At 35.6% G+C, this 23,481-nt stretch overlaps 2 protein-coding genes across 4 annotated transcripts in view; both read left to right on the forward strand.

The window, feature by feature from the left end:
- Positions 1-8,155, forward strand: part of LOC138696094 (acyloxyacyl hydrolase-like) — a 49,409-nt gene extending 41,254 nt beyond the window's left edge. For both annotated transcript variants that reach the window (XM_069820626.1, XM_069820627.1), the window contains one exon: positions 278-8,155. In XM_069820626.1, the coding sequence (XP_069676727.1) occupies positions 278-406 (129 nt within the window). In that variant the 3' untranslated portion in view covers positions 407-8,155. The remainder of the gene's footprint in view (positions 1-277) is intronic.
- Positions 8,156-18,664: 10,509 nt separating this feature from the next.
- LRP1 (LDL receptor protein 1) overlaps positions 18,665-23,481 on the forward strand; it is a 423,729-nt gene continuing 418,912 nt past the window's right edge. For both annotated transcript variants that reach the window (XM_069820634.1, XM_069820633.1), the window contains exon 1: positions 18,665-18,906. In XM_069820634.1, coding sequence (XP_069676735.1) covers positions 18,813-18,906 — 94 coding nt within the window. In that variant the 5' untranslated portion in view covers positions 18,665-18,812. The remainder of the gene's footprint in view (positions 18,907-23,481) is intronic.

The following is a 23,481-nucleotide window of genomic DNA, read 5'->3' on the forward strand; positions in this document are numbered from 1 at the left end:
TTGCAGTCTCTTTTGAGTATAAAAGTTGTCAATAATATTGTATTTTGCAGATTCATGAATCTGGCTTAAAATCTTGAGACTTTTCAACAGGAACTTGTAGAAATCGGTATACTTAAATTCACTGAGATGATATTTGACTGTACTAAAACTTTTAATGTATCATATCCAATCGATTTTGCTCGTTTATTCGAACAGTACTTCCGAGAGAAATTATGCTTTTTAATCACAAAACAAGATCAATTTTTTCAATTCATGTTTTTTTATTCATTGTTTACAGACTGCACAGCCTCTTCTGGCTCATGTGCTGTGGGACAACATCTTGAGAAACTTTCCAGAAGCTCTTGGCGACGAGAACCCCAACAATAAGAAAATCGAACAGTTATTTGGAGATCAGGGTGGCCACTAGCTGAGGTGTTCTTCCATTTAGTGATGCCGAAGTGCTCACATCCCTTTTTTTAGTGTTTTTGTGTAAATTTCCATTGACACATGTCTGTTCACGCATCACAGAGTGACGTATTATTTATCATACGGTTTTTGAAATCCAGGCAACTTTTAAGAACATGATGGCAAGTTATTTAATTACTAGAGCTTTACAGCTGCATATATGAGACGTTCAGAGCTAAAGTGGATCAAGTCCATGAGACGTAGCTTTGAGATAATAGGACTTAAAGTTAACATGCTCTAGTGGATTATCTAATTTGACTAGCAACAATTTTATTGCTCCATTCTCAAATTCTAGATTCCGGTTTATAAAATATAAATAATTGTGATGTTAATTGTTGCAAAACTTCGGTGACTTGATCCACTATAGCTCAGAACATCGTGAACAAATAATAATCTGAGCCAAAAGTGACTGGTTTCACCTACCAGCGAATGCTTGGAATTAAGACATGATCCATTACTGCTCGGAAAAGATCCAACTTCAGATAATCAGAAAATGAATTAAACTCGATTTATGAAAATCTGTGACTTGATCCACTTTAGCTCTGAACGCGTCATATGTTGATGAGTTCAATGAGAAAATTTGCTGTAAACAAATGACATGGTGACCTGTTCTGTGACATCATATATTGGTTACCGTAACTTACAACGTTTGTAAGCAAACACACCAAAAATATCGTTCTGAAGTTTATTTTATCATTATGCAGTATACTACAATAATCAAGTTCGATATTTTGTTAGGTATAGATATTTCTGTTTGTCTGTCTGTCTGTCTGTAACAGCTTCCTAGTCTAGAATAGCTAATTACAAATTTTGATCGTTCTATGATCTGTCCATTACCTCTGGAACTTTGGCTTTCCTTGTTGGGAACCTGACTTCTTGTTACAGTGAGTCCAAATGGAACTTTTTGAGGAGAAGAATTCTAGGCCGTGTTTTCTCGGTAGACTGCTGTTTACTACAATTTTTATGCTTAATTTATAGTCGATTTCATCAACAGTGCAGTAGTTAGGGAAAGTACTCCATGTATCTTTCCAGAAGATGAGCTCTACACAATGACATTCATACAGTGAACATTCTACGAAGCAAATAATGATGGCCATCCCTGAAATTGGTGCCTACATCTGAGTGTTTGGAGAAGGCATCATACAAAAATATTTTGTTAAAAGTCATGATTTACTCACCATTTCCCTATTGCTTGTCTTCACTACACCTTGAACAGGAAGCTGTCCCAAGTGTAATAGTATAGACTGTATATTGTTGTGGGCTTACTGCAAAAAGTCCGTAACTATATAGGAAAGCAGCGAGATCAACTTTTTCCAGTAAGCTCATGATACATGTATTCCCTTTGGAGCCATATCTTTCCTTAATTAAAAACTCTTAGTAATCATTGTGGTTCTCTGCATATACTAACTTCTGACTTAATAGATTCTTACGAGATGGATATAAATTTGCAAATAGAAATGGCTTTGAAGAAGGGTAATCATGACTAACCTTTTACCCTAAATTGCAGTTTTATAGGTTGCTACATACAGGGTGGAAGTGAAATAGACTTGCAGATTTTCAGAGCGAATCGCTCATGTTGTATGTAACAAAAAACTATAATATCATATTAGTGGAAAGTTCATAGTTTTTTTTTATAAAAAAATGTTTTTTTCCCAGATATTTAACAACCTCTTATTCAGTAACTATTGAGAGTAGAATCATGATTTTTTATCCATATGGATAGGAAAACTAATGAAGAATAATTTATCCCTCTGGCTTATTTCAATAGTGTGGGCGGTTTTCGTGTAAATTTAATTTTAAAAACCTCTAAATTCAAGCCACTGACAATGCGAGTTGGTTGCAACACAGCACTAGAAAACAGCTCATCTAGCGAAACACACCGAGTTCATTGACCTCTTACATCTGTATCACGAGAAGATTATATTAGCGGCTATGTTGCCAGACTGCTGAAACTTCCAATTCAATTTTCTAATCAACCGTGCATTTAATCACAAAACATAATATAGGTTTTCTATTCATTTCAGAGTAACCTATCGCCCTTTCAATCTGCAAGATTATTTCAATTCCACTCTGTATATTTGTATATGGTAAATTATGGACAGTTTCTTATTATTTTTATCTTGTTTCTATTATCTTTTCAATTTTATCCCCTTTTAAACTTCATTAAAATTTTTAAATTCTCATGAAGTAAAATCTGTTTCGAAGAAAGCATTGGTTGTTCACGGAAATGCTATGTATGAGGACCATTCGGAAAGTAAGGGCTGATCAACCATTAAACATAAAATGTGAATGAAATGGTTTATTATAACTGAGCTTTACTTACAACCATTATTTATTTGTCTTTGCATGCACCATAATAGGCGCCTTGGTAGCTTAGGTGCCAGAGCATTGACATACAATGACTGTGAACCCAAGATTGAATCTGGAGTCAATGACAGAGTTGTATTTGTGGTAAACAAAGCCAGAGTTCTTCCGTTTCCTCCACCATTCCACTGTTACTCTTCATTTCAGTATTCTTTATCATCATTTCAGTAGTATTTACTGAAAATGGCGTAGTGTGATATGGTGCAAGTATTGTGACAGGTGTACAAATGGCAGCAGTCTGAGGAGGTATACTTTCGGGGGAGGGGATGGAAGAGCACTCCAGAGAGACTCTTTATCAGACCTTTAAGCCTACATGGCTGAATCGACAAATGACATCACATAGTTGATTCATGAATTCTACAAATAAAGTAACCATTCGTACTTAAGCAATCATTTCTGAGTAGAGTGGTAAGGCACAGTAAGCCGATTCATGGCATAAGGGTTTAGCCTTCGGACCTCTACTTCGTATAAAAAAGCACTATGGTAATTCAGATATCTGTCAGTGTGGTACAAGCTTTATCAAAGAAATTTGTTACCAGTGAAGATGTTAATTCTTCATCAAATGCTGAGAAGTTGTTGATATAAGGAGAAACTGTTTTCGGTGATACAAAAAAAGAGGTGTTAATTGCTAGAAATCAGATCGAGGTTGTATCACAGTCTAATATATACAGTCACGAAGCTTAATACGTAGTAAATATGCATCCATAGATAATTGCTAACCACTAGGATTGTTACTATCGCCTCATTACGGACAATGCGAAATAGTACCTGCACAGTCTATTGTTTCTAGTACCCTCATAAACTCAAGCTTCGTGACTGTGGTTGTACGGTGATTTGGCTGAGGATGTCCCACTAAAACGTCAGAGCAACTCAAAACTGCTTTCACGTCGTGTTTGATTGCCAACTGCAACTTCAGAACACAGTTTTCTCGATTGTTTCCTCATTTTCAACCAATATTTCTCCTATATATCTTGATTACACAACTTTTAACACTATATCACTTCGGAATATGTATTATATGTCTTTCTAGTGTTAAATTCTATCGTACCTGGTTAACATGTTTCGGCCTGTTATGGGCTTTCTTCTGAAGTTCTGAAGAAGGCACATAACAGGCCGAAACATGTTAACCAGGTAGGATAGAATTTAACACGAGAAAGACATAATACATATTTCGAACCCAATATTTCTCAGTGACAAAGAATCAAACGAGTGAAAGTAAAACATGATTTCCTACTGATTCTCTTCAACATAGTCAGTAATACTCGACTAGCCATTACTTCCTGAGTGTTCCTGGTATATTATGCTTTCCTGTAATGAGTTTTTATTTTTTATTTTATTTTCATTTAATTTTGCTTTCAACTGCAGGGGCTTTTCGCTGCGTCATATTCTGGTCATTAGGGAGGAATGAAAGATCTGTATATAGGTGAAGGCGGTTGGAATGCAGCTCTCTTCATGTGTAAAGGGTAGAATTACTACATATTACAGTAGATATTAAGAAGCAGGAAGCCAAATAAATATTTATTCTTGTTAATTGTAGCTTTAATGAAGCAGGAAGATAGTGAGGTCACTACTGAGGATGCATTAGTTTCATTGAATGTTTATCAGTTCATCATTTAAAGAAGTACTCTCTAGTTTAAAAGTGAGCCAACTATATGAAAACATAATGATTATAAAGAAGAGGTTGGTTGAACCATTTTATTTCTGCTGCCAATAAAATGGTGAGAAGCACGATATTTTGAAGGTTATATTTTTCTTTGTTTTAAGGTGAATTGTGAAAAACAAATTCTACCCATTGAACCTGTTACAGAAATACAAACCTGATTACTGTTTATAATGAGTAGAATTCTTCTCCTGTCTCTCTCTTACTGAAGAGGTCATGTTTTCTATTAGATGAGTTATCAAAACCTGTATTGACCACAATCAATCAATCAATTGATTCTATAAATTGTAACCATGTTCACGATTAAAAGTGAAATGTTCATGTCGCCTTTTTTAGATCAGTTGACAGAACACTGGCTTACGATTACTGCAGACCCAGTTCGAATCCTGGTGATGGTGGAGTCATATTTGTGGTGAACAAAGCCAAATTTCCTGAGGTTTTTTCTCGGTGTTCTTCCACTTTCCTTCATCATTCCACCATCACTCTCCAATTCAGTAATTATTATCATAATTGTAATAGTGTACACTCAGAATGGTGCAGCATGATGTATTATGAAAGGTGTACAGATGACATCACCGCACAGTTGAGTCACAATATCTACATAAGTACAATCATTCGGACTTCAAAAATCATTTCCAGTATAGGAATGATAAAAATAAGACCACTAGAAGCTGCAGTGCTAGCCTTCGCATCCCTTCTCCACCAAAGGGAGAGGAAGGAAAGTTTATACCATGAATCAATAGACACTCGAAATGGTGACTGTAAGCATGACTCTCATATTCAGAATAGTCTGTTTCTTGAAACGAAATGGAGTTCAAAGTTCTTCACATAAAAAGTTAAGAAATAATTTTTAAGTTGTTTTTCTGCTCAGTGTATTACATAATGACTTGAGGAAAAGCCTGTAATTGAACACCATTTAGGTCTAACTTTTCTACACTTAAGTGTTATTCTCTTTTCTTTTCTAACCATCACAGATCTGGTCACGTGAAATTTCACCACTAATAATTGAAACAGCATATTGTTGTTTTTCTTAGAAGCTGGATAATCCTGAAACTTCATAGGAAATTTTCTGCAACACTTCCTGAAGATTAGTTGATGAAGTTCTCATTAATAAAACTTTGCTCTAGTGTCTTCTGTTGCCGCAGGTAATAAGAATATAATGTTGACAGATAGAGGCACCTTAAATTGGGACATGTTTTCACATCTTATGATATGATATATTTATAAATAATGTATTGTAGACTTCATCAGCAGAAGAAAAATTTCAGTCTGAACCTCTTCTCAGAAAGTCGCCATTGTTTTGCCTCATTTAAATCAAAAGACATTTAAGAAATCTGTAATTTTACACTATTGGCAGACACAAGTATCGGCATAAGAGCAAAATCTGCCTGAAGCCAGAGATAAATGCATAACGACTGAATTACAATAGGCACTGTATACAGAAATTATTCAGAGCTATGCATTTTTCAGCTCCCACTTTCCCCACTCCTTCCATCTAGGATAGTAAGACAGCTATAATCCGCATTTCAGTCTCAAGCTTCGTGATATTGTACGCAAAAGCAAGGCATAATGCATCCTCAGCAGTGGAGAAGAGATCTCCGAACTCCTTTTACAACTTTAGATACGTTTATTTTTTTACTGTCTCGTCTCATTCTGAAATGTCTTTGGTACCTGCAGGATATGTGATGATCCATGAAAGAGTCAATATTGGAGTCCTTGTTGTGTGAAATGTATTTTTCATTAATCCTCTAGTGTAAGTACTAATAAAGAGAAAGATCTTTCTACTGTTTTTGCATACATTTCATAAAAAATTTACATTTTAACTTTTTCATTATGTATTTTATGTATAAGAAAAAGAATTGGGGTGATGCAAAAATTGTTAGAGATTGTTTTTTTCCATATACAAGAAAGTGGTTTTCAGAATTCTCAACTAGTGAATGAATTTTAGTCGTATGCAGTACTAATGAGTAGTGAGTCAGTTCACTTGTAATTTACGTGAAATATAATCTTTGTTACTACAAAATGGCGATTTATTAAAAATCAGCTTTTATTATTTATACAGGCTGTTTCAAAAGTGATGGTAAAAATTTAGGGTTTAATTTGTATCATCTCGGGGGGGTTGGATTTGCTTGCTTTTTCCCCTCTGGAATTAAACCCATCCGAGCTTTGTCAGTCTTATTAAGTACACAGAAGATGCCTTTCTTGGAAATAACGAAACAACATTTTTGGCAGGCTCCTATGATTTTCACGTAACTATACTTGGCATCAGAAAGGGTCGCAATGTACCCCTCCCAAAAAGGCTCGATTTTCTTGGGCATTGCTGCTGTGAGACACCGTGCACTCTGACTTTGAGCTCACTCACTATTGGTCTGTCACCTTTCGCCACAGTTCAGCTGTTATGTGACTCCTGACGTACATGACGTCATTCAAAGTCATTTCCAGAGATCGAAAACAACCTTCCGTAGTGTTATTGTTTTCCTCCATTTTAAATGCATGTCTGCGGCGCATAAGTTTTCACACTTTGTACAATGGATGACGTAGAAAAGGGCAGGGCTTTCCTGCTAGTCTGCACATGGCGGGTACCGTGTTATATATACTGTGGGTCTACAATATATTGAAATAATTTCTAATCTTTTTCTATTTATAAAATCAGTATTTAGAAGTGGTATGAATGTTAAAATACATTAGTGGTTGAGACTATTTCCTTTAAATTGTAAATCGTTCTTTCACTGTTCACCCATGTATAAAATGGTGTTACAAGGGATGGTAAATTCTTGGGACAGTAAGCCCCGTTACTCGTATTATCTGTTTCCTTGCTATATGCATACCCTCTGGTTTAAGCCTTACTTGGACTGAAACAGCAATGAAATGTATAAATACTTCTGTATATAATTATCCTTAGTCAAACATGGTTTTCCATTTAGATGCTGTGTAACTTATCTCATGTGTCAATTTATGCTCGGTCATGAAGAAGATCTGTGGCTTTGTTTTGAACTGAATCACTGTTGTGTGTTTTTCATTTTAATTAAACATTACTGAAAACCATTATATTTCATGTGTTCCCAGATAAATCAACTCTCATGTACCAAGTATGAACAAAATCTGACATAGTTCAGGAGACATCTCTGTAGAAAGATGAACAGAATGCTCAAAACCACTTTTTCAGTATTAGGATGCTGAAAACATGTATTTTAGCGAAATCAATTTTGTTATAGCATCACAATACTTTCTCTTAATACTTCGTATATTGAGAAAGTAAAATTTGAATTCTTTTGAAAGAAATAAAATGTATGACACCAATTTTTTTTAATGTGTACGTCATATAAAAGCAGACTCTGGTTTGTTTAAATTACAACATTTGCTTCAATTCTTATTGTGATACTATGTGAGATTATTGTGCAGTGTTCCATGGGGTTGAGGAATAGAACATTGTGATGCAACAGAAGGAAAAATCTTAACAATATATAAGAAAGGTAGGTTCAGTCTCATGGAACATTATAAAAAGTAAATTAATTGTAAATATTGTATGTTACATAATGAAGAATGTTATTCATTATTAATATTTTAAACTAGTTTGTTTCTTCTTAGGAGGATGTCTAGGGCCTATATGCTCCAGCTTTTGGAGAACCCTGTAGATCCATGACTATGTTGTGCAACGAAAGGAATAAATCAATTTCGTTACCTTGACTTTTGTCTCCCAATGGATTCGTAAGTGTAGGCTTACCTGAAGGTACATAGGCCTGATTATCCAGCCTAAACAGCACTGAAGATGAACCAGATAACGGAAATTGGTAGATAAGCAAGAACACTATTTAAATATTGTTTTCTAAAATTGATTGCTATAACATTAATGTTGGCTCATCAGCATTCAGACTTTTCTTTATATCACGATTTTTTTTTTTTTTTTTTTTTTTTTTTTTTTTTTTTTTTTTTTAGAGGGAACAGTTCAACAAATTAAAAACTCAATTGAAAAGTTGAGAAATCAAATCTGAAAATAAATATACTGCCTAGGTTGGATAATCTGAAGTACCGGATAACTGAGATACTGAATCAAGGCAGCCAGAGAATGTGTCCTAGCTGTTACTGTGTGGAAAAGTCACACTCCTTACTTTTTCAACATGGTTAGAAAAATAGCTATGCTTAATGCGAACTGATATAGTGATGGTGGAAATTCGGCAACATCGTAAGTTTCCTTGGCAACCTACAGCAATGCACTTAAGGAAATGATTGCAGAAATGAGGTCATTCTTCTGTTTGCCCACGTGGAACTGCACTTGCCAGCATATAAAGCTGTTAGACACACTCTCTGACCAGCTGGATGTGTGTGTCCTCCCCCCCCAAGATATGTCTCTCTGCTATGGTTGGTGTGTAATTTTTACGTTATTCTTGCTTATTTTAGTTTTTGTATTTCTTTTCTCAAAGAATTACATTTTAAAAAGTGGTCAGTTTTCGTGACAGAGTTCGAATTTTTATGTTTCATAGCAATTAGAATTCAGTAATTTGTAGGGTTACCATACATTCTCATTTTCCCGGATATATTATCCTCATTTTCAAAATCAACGCGAATGTGTGGAAATTGGACCTGTTCATTTAATTTTTTTAATTGCTCGAAATTTAAACAATGGGAGCTAAAACATGCCTTGAATTTAATTCACGAATCAGGAGCATGAGTGACTGAAATTTGATTGAACAGTGAAGTTCATTCTTGTAGTTTTTATGTATTTCTATATACTACTACTACGATGGCATCACAGCCCAAAGTCGAGCCTTAGCCTCCTTAATTTTCTTCCTCTAATTGCTCCTGTCCTGTGCTAATCTCCTCCAGGCAGTCGTTCGGAGACAGTTCTGAGAATCGATCATTACCGCATCTATCCACCTATTTTTTAGGTCTTCCAATTGGTCTTTTACCATGTATTTTCCCTTCTAAGATCTTCTTTGGTATTCTGTTTCCTTCCATCCAATAGACATGTCCAGCCCATTCAAGCCTCCTTAATTTGATGAAAGTAACAATATCGAAACTTCTGTATAATTTATATAGCTCGTTATTATAACATATTCTCCATTGCATATTTTCTTGCACTTGTCCAAAAATTCTTCTGAATATTTTGCGCTCAAATATACCTAGTTTAGCTTCTGTCTCCTTAGATAATGTCAAAGTTTCACTTGCATAACAGCGAATACTTCTAATAATTGTTTTGTATATTTTAAGTTTTGTTTCCTTGTGCACACAGATTTCAGTATTCCATTTAATGTATATTTCTATATACACACATTATAATAATTTAGGAATTAGGTATCAAAACTTGGAGCATATTAAATATTTGACTTCACTTTAATTGTCTGAAATTGAAACTTTGCCTCAATGTATGAATTTGTATTTGCAAGATGTTTAGGGGTTGGTGTCCTCATTTTTATGTAACCCTAGTAATTTAATATTATAGGCCTAGCCATGATATCAGCAGTATATGCAGTATGACTTCTGTACAGAGGTTAGCAACTTAATTATATTTATTAGGTTCTATGAGAGCTGTCAATCGACTAGAAAGTTTGATTGGTTAACTGAATGCATTTCATCAATTAATCGACCAGTTAATCGGATTTTAAACAGTGTAAGTTTGAACAAAAACACCTAATATCACTTTGTAATAATTTCATAGCAGTATGCTATAAAGAAAAACACAGTTCTTCACAGATATTTTTAATTTCATTCATGTATATCGCAAATAATTATTAAGAAGGAATTGGCACTGATGATGTATACCGAAAAAACAAAAGGTTTCAGTTTATACTTATTTAAAGGCTCATCTTTTTGCTCCAGGTAAACACGTCAATATATTGAATAATTTCGAGGGAAAAATTGTTCCGGGACTGGGTATCGAACCCGGGACCTTTGGTTTTAACGTACCAACGCTCTACCAACTGAGCTACCCGGGAACTTACGAGACTCCGATCCAATTTTTCCCTCTATATCCACAGACCTCAAAGTGGGCTGAGAACCGTCAAGCAACCAACATTGAGTGCACATTAACTCTGTGTGACTTAAATTGTGGTTTTCTGTTAATGAACAGTGACGTGTATTATGCAAATCAAGCTTTCAGGTATAACTCCCTGTAAAGTTGATTTGAATAATTTCAGTTTATGCAATTTATTGCATTTCGGAAAAAAATTCAGAGAGCTACAGTGCTTTCAAGTACCGGCATTTGTAGAGTTCTCGGTTCTAGCACACGTTTCTTCCTCATATCAGGTTCAGAGAAAACTACAATCTCATTTTTTAGAGAAATAATTCTGCTTCAAGCACAAAAATTCTGCGTCAAAAGAAGTGCTTAGAATTAAGATTAAAACTGGTGACTCTATAAGACATATTTTACTAAATAACACTGTAATTATAATCTAGAACATAAGATGTTATTGTAAATGGGGTAATTTTTCTTTTTAATAACAATTAGATTTAAATACTAACTGTATGAGCCACTCAGACGAGTGGCGACACAAGCATTTATTCAGCCTTTTGGTCTCACCACAGGAAGGTAATCTAACAAAATATTGAAAAACAATGCTATATCACAAGGATCAAGACAGTGATCACAAGACAGTGGTGCTTGGTTCATGTCTTGGTCATTGTTGTGATTCTTGTTATGAGCCTTATCGTGGTCCTTGGCATGGTCCTTACCTTTATCCTTCTAAATGATCTTTATCATGATCCTTGTTTTTGTCATGGTCCTTATCGCGATTTTTGTTATCTTTGTTGTGGCTTTTATCATGGTACTTTTTAGTCATGGTCCTTGTTGCCTTTGCCATGCATAGTCGTGATACTTATTATTGCCCTTGTCTTTGTCCATGTCGTGGTCCTTATGTTTTTCATGGTCCTTATTGTGGTTGTGACCTATATCGTGGTTTTTATCATATTTCTTATTGTGCTGCTTGTCGGGGCCATTATCGTTCCAGCCATTGTCCTTGTCTTTCTTTGTTCTTATCATCATGGTCCTTACTCTCTTTGTTGTGGTCTTTGTGGTTCTTATTGTTCTTTCGCATCCATATCATGGACCCTATTCTGACCCTTGTCGTGAGACTTATTCTGGTATTTGTCTTCTTTGTGGGCCTTGTCCTTGTCATATTCCTTATTTTGGTCATTGTTGTTATTTTAGCCCTTGTCTTTGTAATGCTCCTTATCATGATTCTTGATGTTTTTCATGTGGTCCTTATTGTTCCCTTATTCTTTGTCATGTGCCTTATCATAGTATTTGTTGTCCTTGCCATGGTCCTTATCATAACCTTTGTCCTTATCATTGTCCTTGTAATCCTTATTGTGGCTATGTCGTGGTTCTTATCATGATCCATGTTGTGGTCCTTTTCGTGATTCTTGTCACTCTGCTTTTGTGGTCCATGTCATGATCCTAATCATGGTCCTTGTCTTTGTCATGACTCTTATCGAGGTCTTTGTCTTTATTATGGTGCTTATCTTGGTTCTTGTCTTTGTCATGTGCCTCTCTGTGATTCTTGTCTTTGTTGCTTATGTGATTCTTATCGTGGTACATGTCGTGATCCATGTGTTCCTAATGATGATCCTTGTTTCTGTCCTTGTTCTTGTAGTGGTTCTTAGAATGTTATTGTCATTATCGTGGTCTTTGTTTAGTCCATTCGTAGTTCTGGTCCTTATCATGGTCTAAGTCTTGGTTCTTGTCTTGATCCTTATTGTGGTCATTGTCTTGATCTTTATTGTGGTCATTGTTGTGGTCTAAGCTGTGGTTCTTATGATGGTGTTTGTCGTGGCCCATATCGTGATCCTTACCATGGTGCTTGTCATGGTCTATGTTGTGATTCTTATCGTGGTCCTTATGATATTTGTCTTTATCATGGTCCTTAACATGGTTCTTGTTGTCTTTCTCATAATCCATTTCGTGGTCCTGGTTCTTGTCGTGATCCTTATCATGTCCTTGTCTTTATACTTTTCATGGTCTTTGTTACCTTTCTTATGGTCCTCGTGTTTGTTATTGCTCTACATTTGCCATTTCATAAGAACATTATTTTTCCTCTTTGTCACTTTTTGCCAAATGGTTCCCTCCATACTTTCATAGAAGATTAAAGATCACAAAAGTAATCACCTATATCAAAAATGAACATATAACTGATATAATTTTGACTGGTGTGTACTTTGGAATAAGGTGAAAATAAGCATGCATGGTCAGATAGATGTCTTCCTGCAATGTTACATTGATAATGTGTGAACTACACTATAGAACTTAGACTTTTGCATCACTAAGAGTCATCTCATTCTTTTTTTGGGGACATCTATTATCACTTAACGATGTGTGTCAGAAGCAAATTCTTTTCCCCCTCCATTGCATCCTTTGCTGACATATTACACTAATCAGACATCCAGAAATTTTTCCTTGAAAGAAATCGTTCCTGTGTTCGTCCATGGTCTGGAAATTAACTTAAGTTTAGGTTTAAGACTCTCCTGGCACCACATTTCACAGTCATACTATCAAAAGGGCAGCATAACTCTGCCTTCCAGATGCCCCAACCTCTGAAATGGATTATACATAAGCCATTTCCAGGAGAGATTCCTGTTCTCTTCTAAGATCCTAATAGTACATTATGCAACGAGCCTATAATGGTAGTAATTAAGACGCGAGTATGTTTATGAAACGAGCGCAAGTGAGTTTCATAATTTTCATACGAGCTTCTTAATTACCATTATAGGCAAGTTTCATACGACTTTTTATGCTCGACAATATTTCTAACTTGAAATTATTCATAAGTATTCATGTTATTCTAATCTGATTGGGGAGCGGAACTGACCTTGTGCAATATCTCGTAAATTGAGAGATGTGCGCAAACGCGAAAGTATTGATTTTTTCCGAGAAATAAATGTCATTGACCTTGATATAATCTAGAGAGTAAAATAAACATTAATCTTGATATAACCTTGAAATTGACTTAAACATTGAAAAACGAGATGACAAATTGAATTTATTTGAATATTATTTACAATTAACGCTAATTATTATAGTAACAGAACATAACCTTCTGCAACAGTATTGGATTTCCAGCCTCCATGACGTGTCGCTAGTTGTCTTTCAATTGCATATCCGAGAATAATTGATACTTGCGCTTTCATATTGCTACAATGGTGTTTTCTGATTGGTGGACCACCTGAACTTTAATGAATAGGTGTACTTTATTGAGGTCCATTAAAGGGCTGCTACCAGGTGTATAATTACTACATTTCGGCATGGTCGAGCATAAAATACTTAAAATCACATTTGTCCCCTTCTAAGATATTACACCTGTAATGAAATCAAATTTGCATAATTAAATTCAGGTACGTAAGTTTAGTTTTCTATATAATAAATTCTAACATTGCTATCCTCTTCTGACGTGCCTATCAATACCTGAAAAATTATGTTAAAGTTTATTTTAATATTTTAGAATGCAGGCTATTTCGGATGCCTAAATGAGCCCTTTTTATAGTTTAAATATCCAAGATTTACTCATAACCATGGATAAAATCATTTGAATAACTTTGACGCTATGAGCATGGACAGATGGGCAGACAGAATGGTGAAAATGCGTTTAGTGATTATGTATTATTACTAATTAATATTATTATTATTTACCAATAATGTTACATTTTATAATTGTAGATCTAATATTAACGTATGTGATTATTAATAATATCATATTACTTTAATTTTTTTAACACTACACAGTACCACATAGTGAATCATAGAACATTCTGATGGATGATGCTTATTGTCAGTACAATGAAGAAACATCAGGAACACCCTGGAAAGTCACTCCACAGTCACATACAGTGTCTCCCCCCCCCTTTTTTTTTTCCAGCAACCCACAGTGACAAGCAGGTAGTTGGAAGCAAGCATCTTACATCATGTTCAAATTCGCCTCAAGTCAAAACGTTGTATAAACATGATATAAAAGAGAAAATTAATAATTCATTTATCCACATACAAATAAGAAAAATATTTCCTTTAAAAATAAGAGAGGATGCAATGCTTCCACCACATATGAGGATGTATGCCTTTAAATATACTTAAAATTATTAAAGTATCGCATAAACTATTACCAGAATTTAATGTACAAAATAAACAAGAAGAAAATATAGATTTTAAAATGTAAAATTACAACAAGAAAAATTCTAGTTACCAATTCAGGCACGAACTCTACTGTTTAAGTTTCTTTATTACAATATAATATGATTTCAAGCATTGTCATAAACCTGCTTGCTCTGTAAAAATTTAAGAAGAATTGTGTAACAAATATTTTATTTTCTTTATATTTACATTCTACAGTTACCAGAAATTACTAATGCCAATTTATGTCACCAATACATGCACCAAGATGTAAAACTGTTAAACAGATAAGAATTACAAATCCTACCGTTGGATTTTGTGGTACGGCCAATTACTTGGAATAGACACCCTACCCATAAATTACGTAATTCTGGACTAATGTTTATTAGTAACGTATTTATCAACACTTGCATATGTTTTATTACATATGCCATAAATCTGTGTTATAATTAAGTGACTTCAAAATGGATGAAATAATCTTAAATGTCATCAAATCAATAATGTGATAAAAATTAATTTAAACATTTCTTGATTATCTATTTTCTTCAGCTTCAAAAACATGGTGCAATATTGGTAATTTCTGCCACAAGCATTTTTATGCATATTCATGCACTTCCTAACAAATATTTTACACTGAGTTCTATTAATGGTGTCCACTTCCATGGCCATGACCATTGCCACTTTCGAACATTTTCTCCCAGGCCTTCTCCACTGCAATAGTTGCTAAAAATGCAAGGAATCCCCACTGTATTCCACGGACAAAGGCTAGTCGTGCTCTGTATCCTTCAGTCTTGAAAGCAGGTTGGAATCGCCAAGCTTCATTCCTAGGAAAACGAAATTACATCCAATTTTCAGCACACCCATGCATAAACAATACAATATTGAATACTAATTTTAGTTTCATTTTACAGGTAACTAACCGCAGCCAAGGATCTTTCAATCCTTTTTTTGCTAATGCTTGTTGTACTTTCAGTAATTTTGGACAGTCTTCTACTTTGTAAATCTTATAATCTGGTACTTCGTATTTGTGGTGATGGCCATGGTCACCTCCCATTTTATCTGAAATTTAATAACATTACATAATTACTTAAATGAACCATTAGTTAGTGCATGGTTCTTGGGTCTAGCCATGAAGAAAAGGTTAAAAAAATTTTTCAAAATTTATATACATAATGATCCTTGCCCATAATTTTAACCCAGTGACGGGATTATTTCTGGAGTTCGAACCTTGTAAAATTATAATTAATATGGATATCAAGGAGTTGTTAAAAATTGCAAAATTTGTATACTTAATGATCCTTGTCCTTATAGTAACAAACCATAATTTTAACCCAGTGAGGACATTTCCTGAATTCAAGTCCTGTGAAGTTATAAGTAATTTGCATGGTTATGTAGGCATTGTTAAAAAAAAAAGTCAACATTTTTATATACACAATGATTCGTGTTGTGGTTGTATAAAATTTTCCATCATTATTGTCTCAGATTTTAGAAATTAACAAACTTTTATGAACTAATAAACCGCTCCTGTCATTTATATTCACCTGGTATTGTGTATTTCTATTTTTAATCGAAGGTTTTTTTAATTGTCAGTTTTATTTTTTTAAATACCAGGCCTGTTTTGCCTTTGAAAACTCTACCCATATGGAGTGATTTAGAAATTGTGGATAAATGGTCTTCAGCTTAATAATCGGATAGATAATGAAAACTTTTGAATACCGCGTAAATACCTACGTAGTGGCAAAAAAAAAAAAAAAAAAAAAAAAAACCGAACCGACCCTTGTAGCTGATTTCAGAGCCATGTTCACTACAGAGCACGACAGACTAGTAACCAAGACTTTCGTTGTTCGAATCCTGCCTGGGAAGGAAACTTCTTTTTTGTTCCTTATTCAAATTTATTCCCAATACTTTTCGATTGCCGCGATATTATACTACTTAATTAACTTATTATTCCCAGAACATGAATTTTACCAGCAAAGACTGTGCAAATTAAAAATATGTTTTTATTGATGGTACAAGGGTAGATAAATAAGTACATAAAAGAGTGATGTTCATTGCATCAAAAGTAAATAATTCAATAATGCATTAACGACATATGTACTGACGCGATATTTTGAAGTCGTTTTGCATAAAGGTATTTCCATTCTTCAAATTTCACTAGATACTCTCAATGAAGATGATATAGAAAAAAAATCCTTAAAACAAATCCAAAATTTAAGGAACTTTCAAAACTAGTTTCTTTTGTTTTATCAATGCTTGTTTTCAGTGCTTACACCTAATGTGAGGGGGTTTTCAGTCTTAGTCCATAGACAAGTTAAAGAGACTTAGTGATAATCAGTTGAAAGCAGAAATGCAGGTGAAAGTAAATTTTAACATGGTTATGCTAAGAGTAGACCAGGTCTAACAAACACCAAAGATATATATGTATGTTTAAAAATTCAACTGCAATGTTAGCAGCACTGATGTTATCTAAAAGTTACCGAAAAAACATATTGATGTTTGTGTGTCAGTACAATATTAACTCTTTTAGAATGCTGATTACTAATTGTGACAGTTAAAAGCTAATAAATTAATTTGATCAAAATATTAAATTACAATAGTCATATTAGGCCTACCTAATTTTGATGGGCTGTTCTTTGTTCAAATTATTTCTCTACAAAAACTGCGCAGATTGCTCTTAAATTGTAGTTTTTAGCTCAAGAACATGTTTTCTCATCTGTCTCATGAGTTGTCCTGGCATTCACCGACCCGAAGTTGGAACCTAGTTCAAACTAAGACCTACAACTATATGGTTGTTGTTTCGTCAACTGTTCGAAGACGGGTTTGAACTTCATAAGTGACACCAATAAGGCATCACTCATGAGGCAGCTAAGCCAGGAGATAATGGAGTAGAGTGTCAAGTTCATTTCCTTCTCCATTGCATATATCGCTAACTAGTTACATTTTACACTAATCAGACTTCAGAAGCATACAAAGAATTGTTTTTCCTCCGACATAACGTCAAGTGAGATATACTGCCTGATAATAGATGTAGGTATACATCAGCCAGAACCTCAATCAGAGAATAACTATATGAGTAAGAATCATTATTAGATAACAGACTAGATTTTGAAATTCTTCGTAGCGAGACCCAAGAGCCATATATTAACAGTAATTTTAAAGGTATGTCATAACACTTAAATCATTCCCTCGACCAACTCACTTTGTCACATACCTCGGCTTAAAGTCACTTAGACATCCTCTCATTTAACCCATCAACCCATAAAGAATGTATGTGACAAGATTAGTTGTGGGGATCATTTCAGTGATATGACATCATACATTTGCATCGAATCTTCAAAATCACCCATATTTCTAAAGGCTTACTATAAATCAGTGGTAAAAAACGGAGTCATTTCGTAAAAGATTAGTTATTTTCCCTCGACCAACAATATAATACAAATGAAATAAAAATTAGTATTTTACCGTGTTAGGCCGATAGTACTTGTTCTTTTTAATGCCAATTTGCTATAATACTTATACATTACCTTATGATTCGTAATATACGTGTGTATAAAATTCGTCCTAGATGTAAGACAACTCCATGAATAGACGAAGCTACTGTGACCAACATACAAAGACATTATTTGCATTACTGACATACATTAATGTAATGTATGTTAGGTAATATATGATTACTGTTAATTAAAAGATTTAATTGACCCTAAATGTTTCATAAAGGCTAAAATTTATTGACTTGCTATTTACAATTTTAGTCCAATTATAAGATATTTTTTCGTAATGTTTACTATCCTGTGGCACACAAAGATTAAAAGTAGAAAGACTATTCACTATACATTAAGGCAACGACCTAGAAAAACTGGAAACATTTTAACATTTATTTTGAACCTTTCTATATTCTAAGACAAGTGTTATAGCGACATTAATTTCGTTATCGTTTTTCAATGACAATAACTTTTTATTGTCATTGAAAATTAGCATTACAAAAATGATCCAACACTCAGTTACAAGGTATCTTTGAGCGATATTCCTTGGTGACATGCGCATGAACCAAAGATGGTTCAGTCCAGTCCATATTTTGGTTTCAGTCAACAAATAGGAGGCATAAGAAGACGGCGTCTCTCGCCGTAGACAGTACGTTCGTTTGTGGTTGTGCATTATAATTAACGTTGTTTGTAAAAATGACAGTCATTTCGTAGTACGAATTATTTGTGAGCAACAGTGATTCTGTATCGATAGTTTCAGGTTGTAATAATGAGACTGAATTTCGAATTGTTATATTTTGTGTTGGCGGCTTTATGTTTCACTACCCTCGATGGGCATGAGGTGGAGGAAACCGTCAGTTCTGGTAAGTAAAATAATAATAATCCATTTACTTTGTATCAGCATACTTATTGATTGGATTTCTCAGTCATTAAATTGTTTGCACTATGAAATGGGCCAATGATCTTCCGCAATTGTCATTTCTCCCCACCCCTAAATTTAGAACACTGTGTAGTTCATTGCAATAACATTCGGCACAAAATCAAATTTTCTCAGATTTTATGAGGCATTGAAATTGAAGAATAGTGGGTTATTATATGAGTAACATATGATTACATTGTTGCGTTTCTGTTGCCAGAAATTGGCGAAAAAGAAATTACGGAGAGATTATTCGATTTCGTAGTGATGCAGTGCGGATGTACAAGAACAGATGTATATGTCCTGTAGGCGCGGTGGAGCATTGCGTATAAAGTGAGAGTGACAGAGGGTCAATTTAAGAGGGATCCCCCAATTACAGTGTTGTCAAGTTTCCTGACGACCTTGACGTGATGTTTAATATTGTCCAAAAAACTGCTACAACAAGGTTGCTACCGTGAGATAGCAGATGAGACGACACAGCCTCTTGTCTGGAGCTGCCATCTTAGGTTTCTATTATGTTCAGTTCAGAGACAAAGACCTACAGGGTGCTCCTCATAGTGTCAAATACCGACATACTATCGTTTATCTTAACCGTATTGCAGCAATGTCAGCGGATTTTAATTTCCATTACGATGAGTCGTGGTCAAAAGGTGACCAAACCATTATAAAATAATGCTGCAGTACGCAAGAACAAAGGCGATGTGAAAGCGAAGGCACAGTCGTGAGGTTCGCATTGAGGGTCAAGGAGACAGTTGACTGCGAGAGAGTTCACTTCTACCGCAGGAAATCTAAACTAACCGTTGCGACCATTTTAAAGAAAAACACTGTTCGTAGTAGGTGATATGATGATATGGCAGCAATGGAGTAATGAAAATGGGAATAACAAATGGATCTAATTACTTGAAAAAAAAAAGCTTTGTCCATCATAATTGTAAGATTCTGTCGAGTATCGAACACTGGTCTCTTTGATTAGAAGCGCTGAGCTAATTGAGCTCCGGTAGAGCCTCCGTTTATTGATGTATCTTATTACAGCCTTTCAGAGTAACAAGAACTTGCGCATTCGTTTAAAGGACAGTCGCATAACCCTAAACGTGCAAATTCTTCTGAGATAAACATATTCAATTTTCCAGCGCTCGTAGCAAAAATGGAATCTGTCACGTCCTTCTTGTGACCACGCCTCTTCTACTATACACGTTACTGCGCGTTCCTGCAAATGGTCATGAGGATGATGTGAGCCGCGTCTGTGAGTCATCGCTAGTGCGTTTGTCTTACAACCACGTGGTCCGGGTTCGATCTCCGGCAAGATCGTGGTGGACAAAGAGGGGTTTTCTGGGGGTACTCTCGTTTCCCTTTTCCATTTCCACCAACACACTCCAATTTCTCTCCATTTCATTTATCATCTGCAATACTGGTAGTTAAAAATAGGCTGGGGTGAAATTTGGAGGTAGTATGAGTGTCCAATGTTATTAAGATAGGATTTGAGGGCTTGGGGCTTCGGGTCCTGAAGCTTACCAATATCAGGTACTTGCCTGGGGTTGGGATCTGGCTGTGTCAGGAGTGAATCAGGATGGCTCGCCTGTCAGCATGGGTTTCACGAATGCCACCTTTCGGACGTGGAATATTCATCGCATTATAAAGGGCAGGTAATGGGCCACTGTACGCCTAAGTGCATGGATGCGTTCCTTGTCCGGTCCTCGAAAAGCTGATATGAGCTGTAAGTCTGCTGGTCAGTTGTTTCCGGCGTACTAATGGAATTTACAAGAAAAGAATAGTCTTTATGATAGACCTTAGTTTCGGGTAGAATGCTCAACGGTTGACGAGTTAATTGGTGTCGAAAGTTGTGAAATGTGCTTACTTTTCTCCTAGTTCTGCCGAATTAGCCGCGTTATCTCAGTGCATAGACATGAAAACAGCAGTGTAGAGGTCCCGTGTTCGAGACACGTTTAATTTATTTTTTAATCGCTATTTATTTTTGACCATGATATTCAGCATTTAGAATTATCGCTGTGTTTCTTGTATTTATTTTTATTTTATTTTAGTAGGTTATTTTACGACGCTTTATCAATATCCTAGGTTATTTAGCGTCTGAGTGAGATGAAGATGATAATGCCGGTGAAATGAGTCCGGGGTGCAACGAAAGTTACCCAGCGTTTGCTCTTATTGGGTTGAAACTCCGGAAAAAAACCTTAACCAGGTAACTTGCCCCGACTGGGAATCGAACCCGGGCCACCTGATTTCGCAGCTAGACGCGCTAACCATTACTCCACAGGTGTGGACTGTTTCTTGTATGTTTCAAAAGAGAGGAAGAGAGGTATTGTGCTATTCTTTAATGCAGTGCCTTACGTACTACGAATGATGCTGTTTCAACATTATTGTTGTCATGTATATTATTATTATTATTATTATTATTATTATTATTATTATTATTATTATTATTATTATTATTATTAGAAGCATATTTCTGTCTCGTGGAGGAAAGGGACGTGACATTGAAACTTTTAGGCCTTCGGAGTCTGTTTTCCCTCCGTTTAGGGAAACTGCGTGCTATTTTTTTAAATCTGCTATTTAATGGCGCTGTATTAACTGCGAGGTTATTTAGGGTAGGTGGGATTGACGATAGCGAAATGGTATTTTGTCGAGATGAGACACTGGATTCATTTTGATGCCTGACATTCACCTTACGGTTGAGGAAAGCGCAGCCTTGGATCAGGGCACCAGTTTCTTTCCCCTGAGCTACACTTACAGTGCACTGGTGGCGGTTGTGTTAGTGAGATGGCTTTATTAAAAAAAAGGAGGAAGGATATGACATTCATGTATAGTGCACTAATTAATTCTGGGTAAGCGAATTATCTATGAAACGTAAGTTCGGTATGGAGTTTGTGGACCGCGGAAGCGTGTGCTGCCGGCTGGTCGGCAACAAGATTTTGTTGTTAAACTCGTGACACTAAAGTCTGTGTGATGTATCTTGTCTCACTGTGAAAAGAGAGAGAAAGTACATGCTATGTTATGTTTTATTTAACGACGCTCGCAACTGCAGAGGTTATATCAGCGTCGCCGGATATGCCGGAATTTTGTCCCGCAGGAGTTCTTTTACATGCGAGTAAATCTACTGACACGAGCCTGTCGCATTTAAGCACACTTAAATGCTATCGACCTGGCCTGGGATCGAACCCGCAACCTTGGGCATAGAAGGCCAGCGCTATACCAACTCGCCAACCAGGTCGACGAGAAAGTAGATATGTCTGTGTTGTTATGGTGATGGGGGAGTGGAGCGATGCCGTCCATCCATCCATTGTCGGAAGAGACTAGTTGGTACATTCTGTAGCGCAAAATAAAATTACAAAATATCTCTCTTCGTACTGTGTAGTTCCGTCACTGAGCTTGTCTTTCAAGAAATTAAGTTCCGGTAGCCTGTACAATAACAAGGTTTTGAAAGGAATCCTGAAAATTTACAACCCTCCTATAATCTCCACCCTCATTTGAAGGGACTTGGTTTTATTGCTACTCAGACAAGATAAACCTTACCAGATATAGCACTAGAGTGACTGGCTAACAAACTTTGTATTAATTTTTATTTTTGAAAACGTTATATACTCAACCATTGTCATGCAAGGAGATGCTGCACCTGTTTTACCTAAACGCACGTGTTTATTGGTGATTGTATACGGTCTGCTAGAAAAAGGAAAGATGAAATGAGAAATTGTAGGCCAATTATATTCCTCAACAAGTGTTAATTTATGATTCATATATGTTCCTACTGAATTCGCCGTGCTGCCAGGAGATTATTTCAAGAGAGATTCACAGGTGTTCGAGTTCCAGGTCTTATTACGATTCGTAACGTGGTTAATAAATTTCAACTCACTAGTGACAATAAATGATTTAAAAACTAAATTAGATCTACTGATTTCATCCTCTTTAATTTACTTCACCCCCATAAAAAGTTTTGTATTTGTAATTCATCCATCTGCCCGTCATTAATATACACAAGCAGGGTGCGAATTAACGGGGGGATGAGGGGATTTCCCCCCTTTTTAACATTCCTGACAGGGATAACTTTTAACCCCCTCACAAAATATAATTATTTTAATTCGAGTATATTTTATGAAGTACAGTATAACGTAAGCAAAGAAGATAATATTGATGTATTATCATCACTAGCAAACTGACAACAATCAGTAATTTAGGAATTACACTTTTTTTTCTCACTGTTATTTATACTCTCTTTAGCATCTTTGGTTGAAATCCGAAGGGCTGTGTACTATTGTTGAGACTGGTTCTAGTGTTGTGAACTAGAAGGCGACTGTATATGTATTACTAATTTGTTATGAATATGATTTCGGTGATAAATGAGGCCGGTCATATTCAGGGATATTGTGGCCCGAATTTCCTGGCATTTGCCTTACAGTTGAGGAAAAACCCTGAAAGACCTCAACCAGGAAATTCAACCCGACCGGGAATCGAACCCGGGCCCTCTGCGTAAGAAACCAGCATGCTGACCCCTACACCACAGAGGTGGTCTACA

Source organism: Periplaneta americana, chromosome 3 (assembly GCF_040183065.1).
Source record: "Periplaneta americana isolate PAMFEO1 chromosome 3, P.americana_PAMFEO1_priV1, whole genome shotgun sequence".
NCBI classification, from domain to species: Eukaryota; Metazoa; Arthropoda; class Insecta; order Blattodea; family Blattidae; genus Periplaneta; species Periplaneta americana.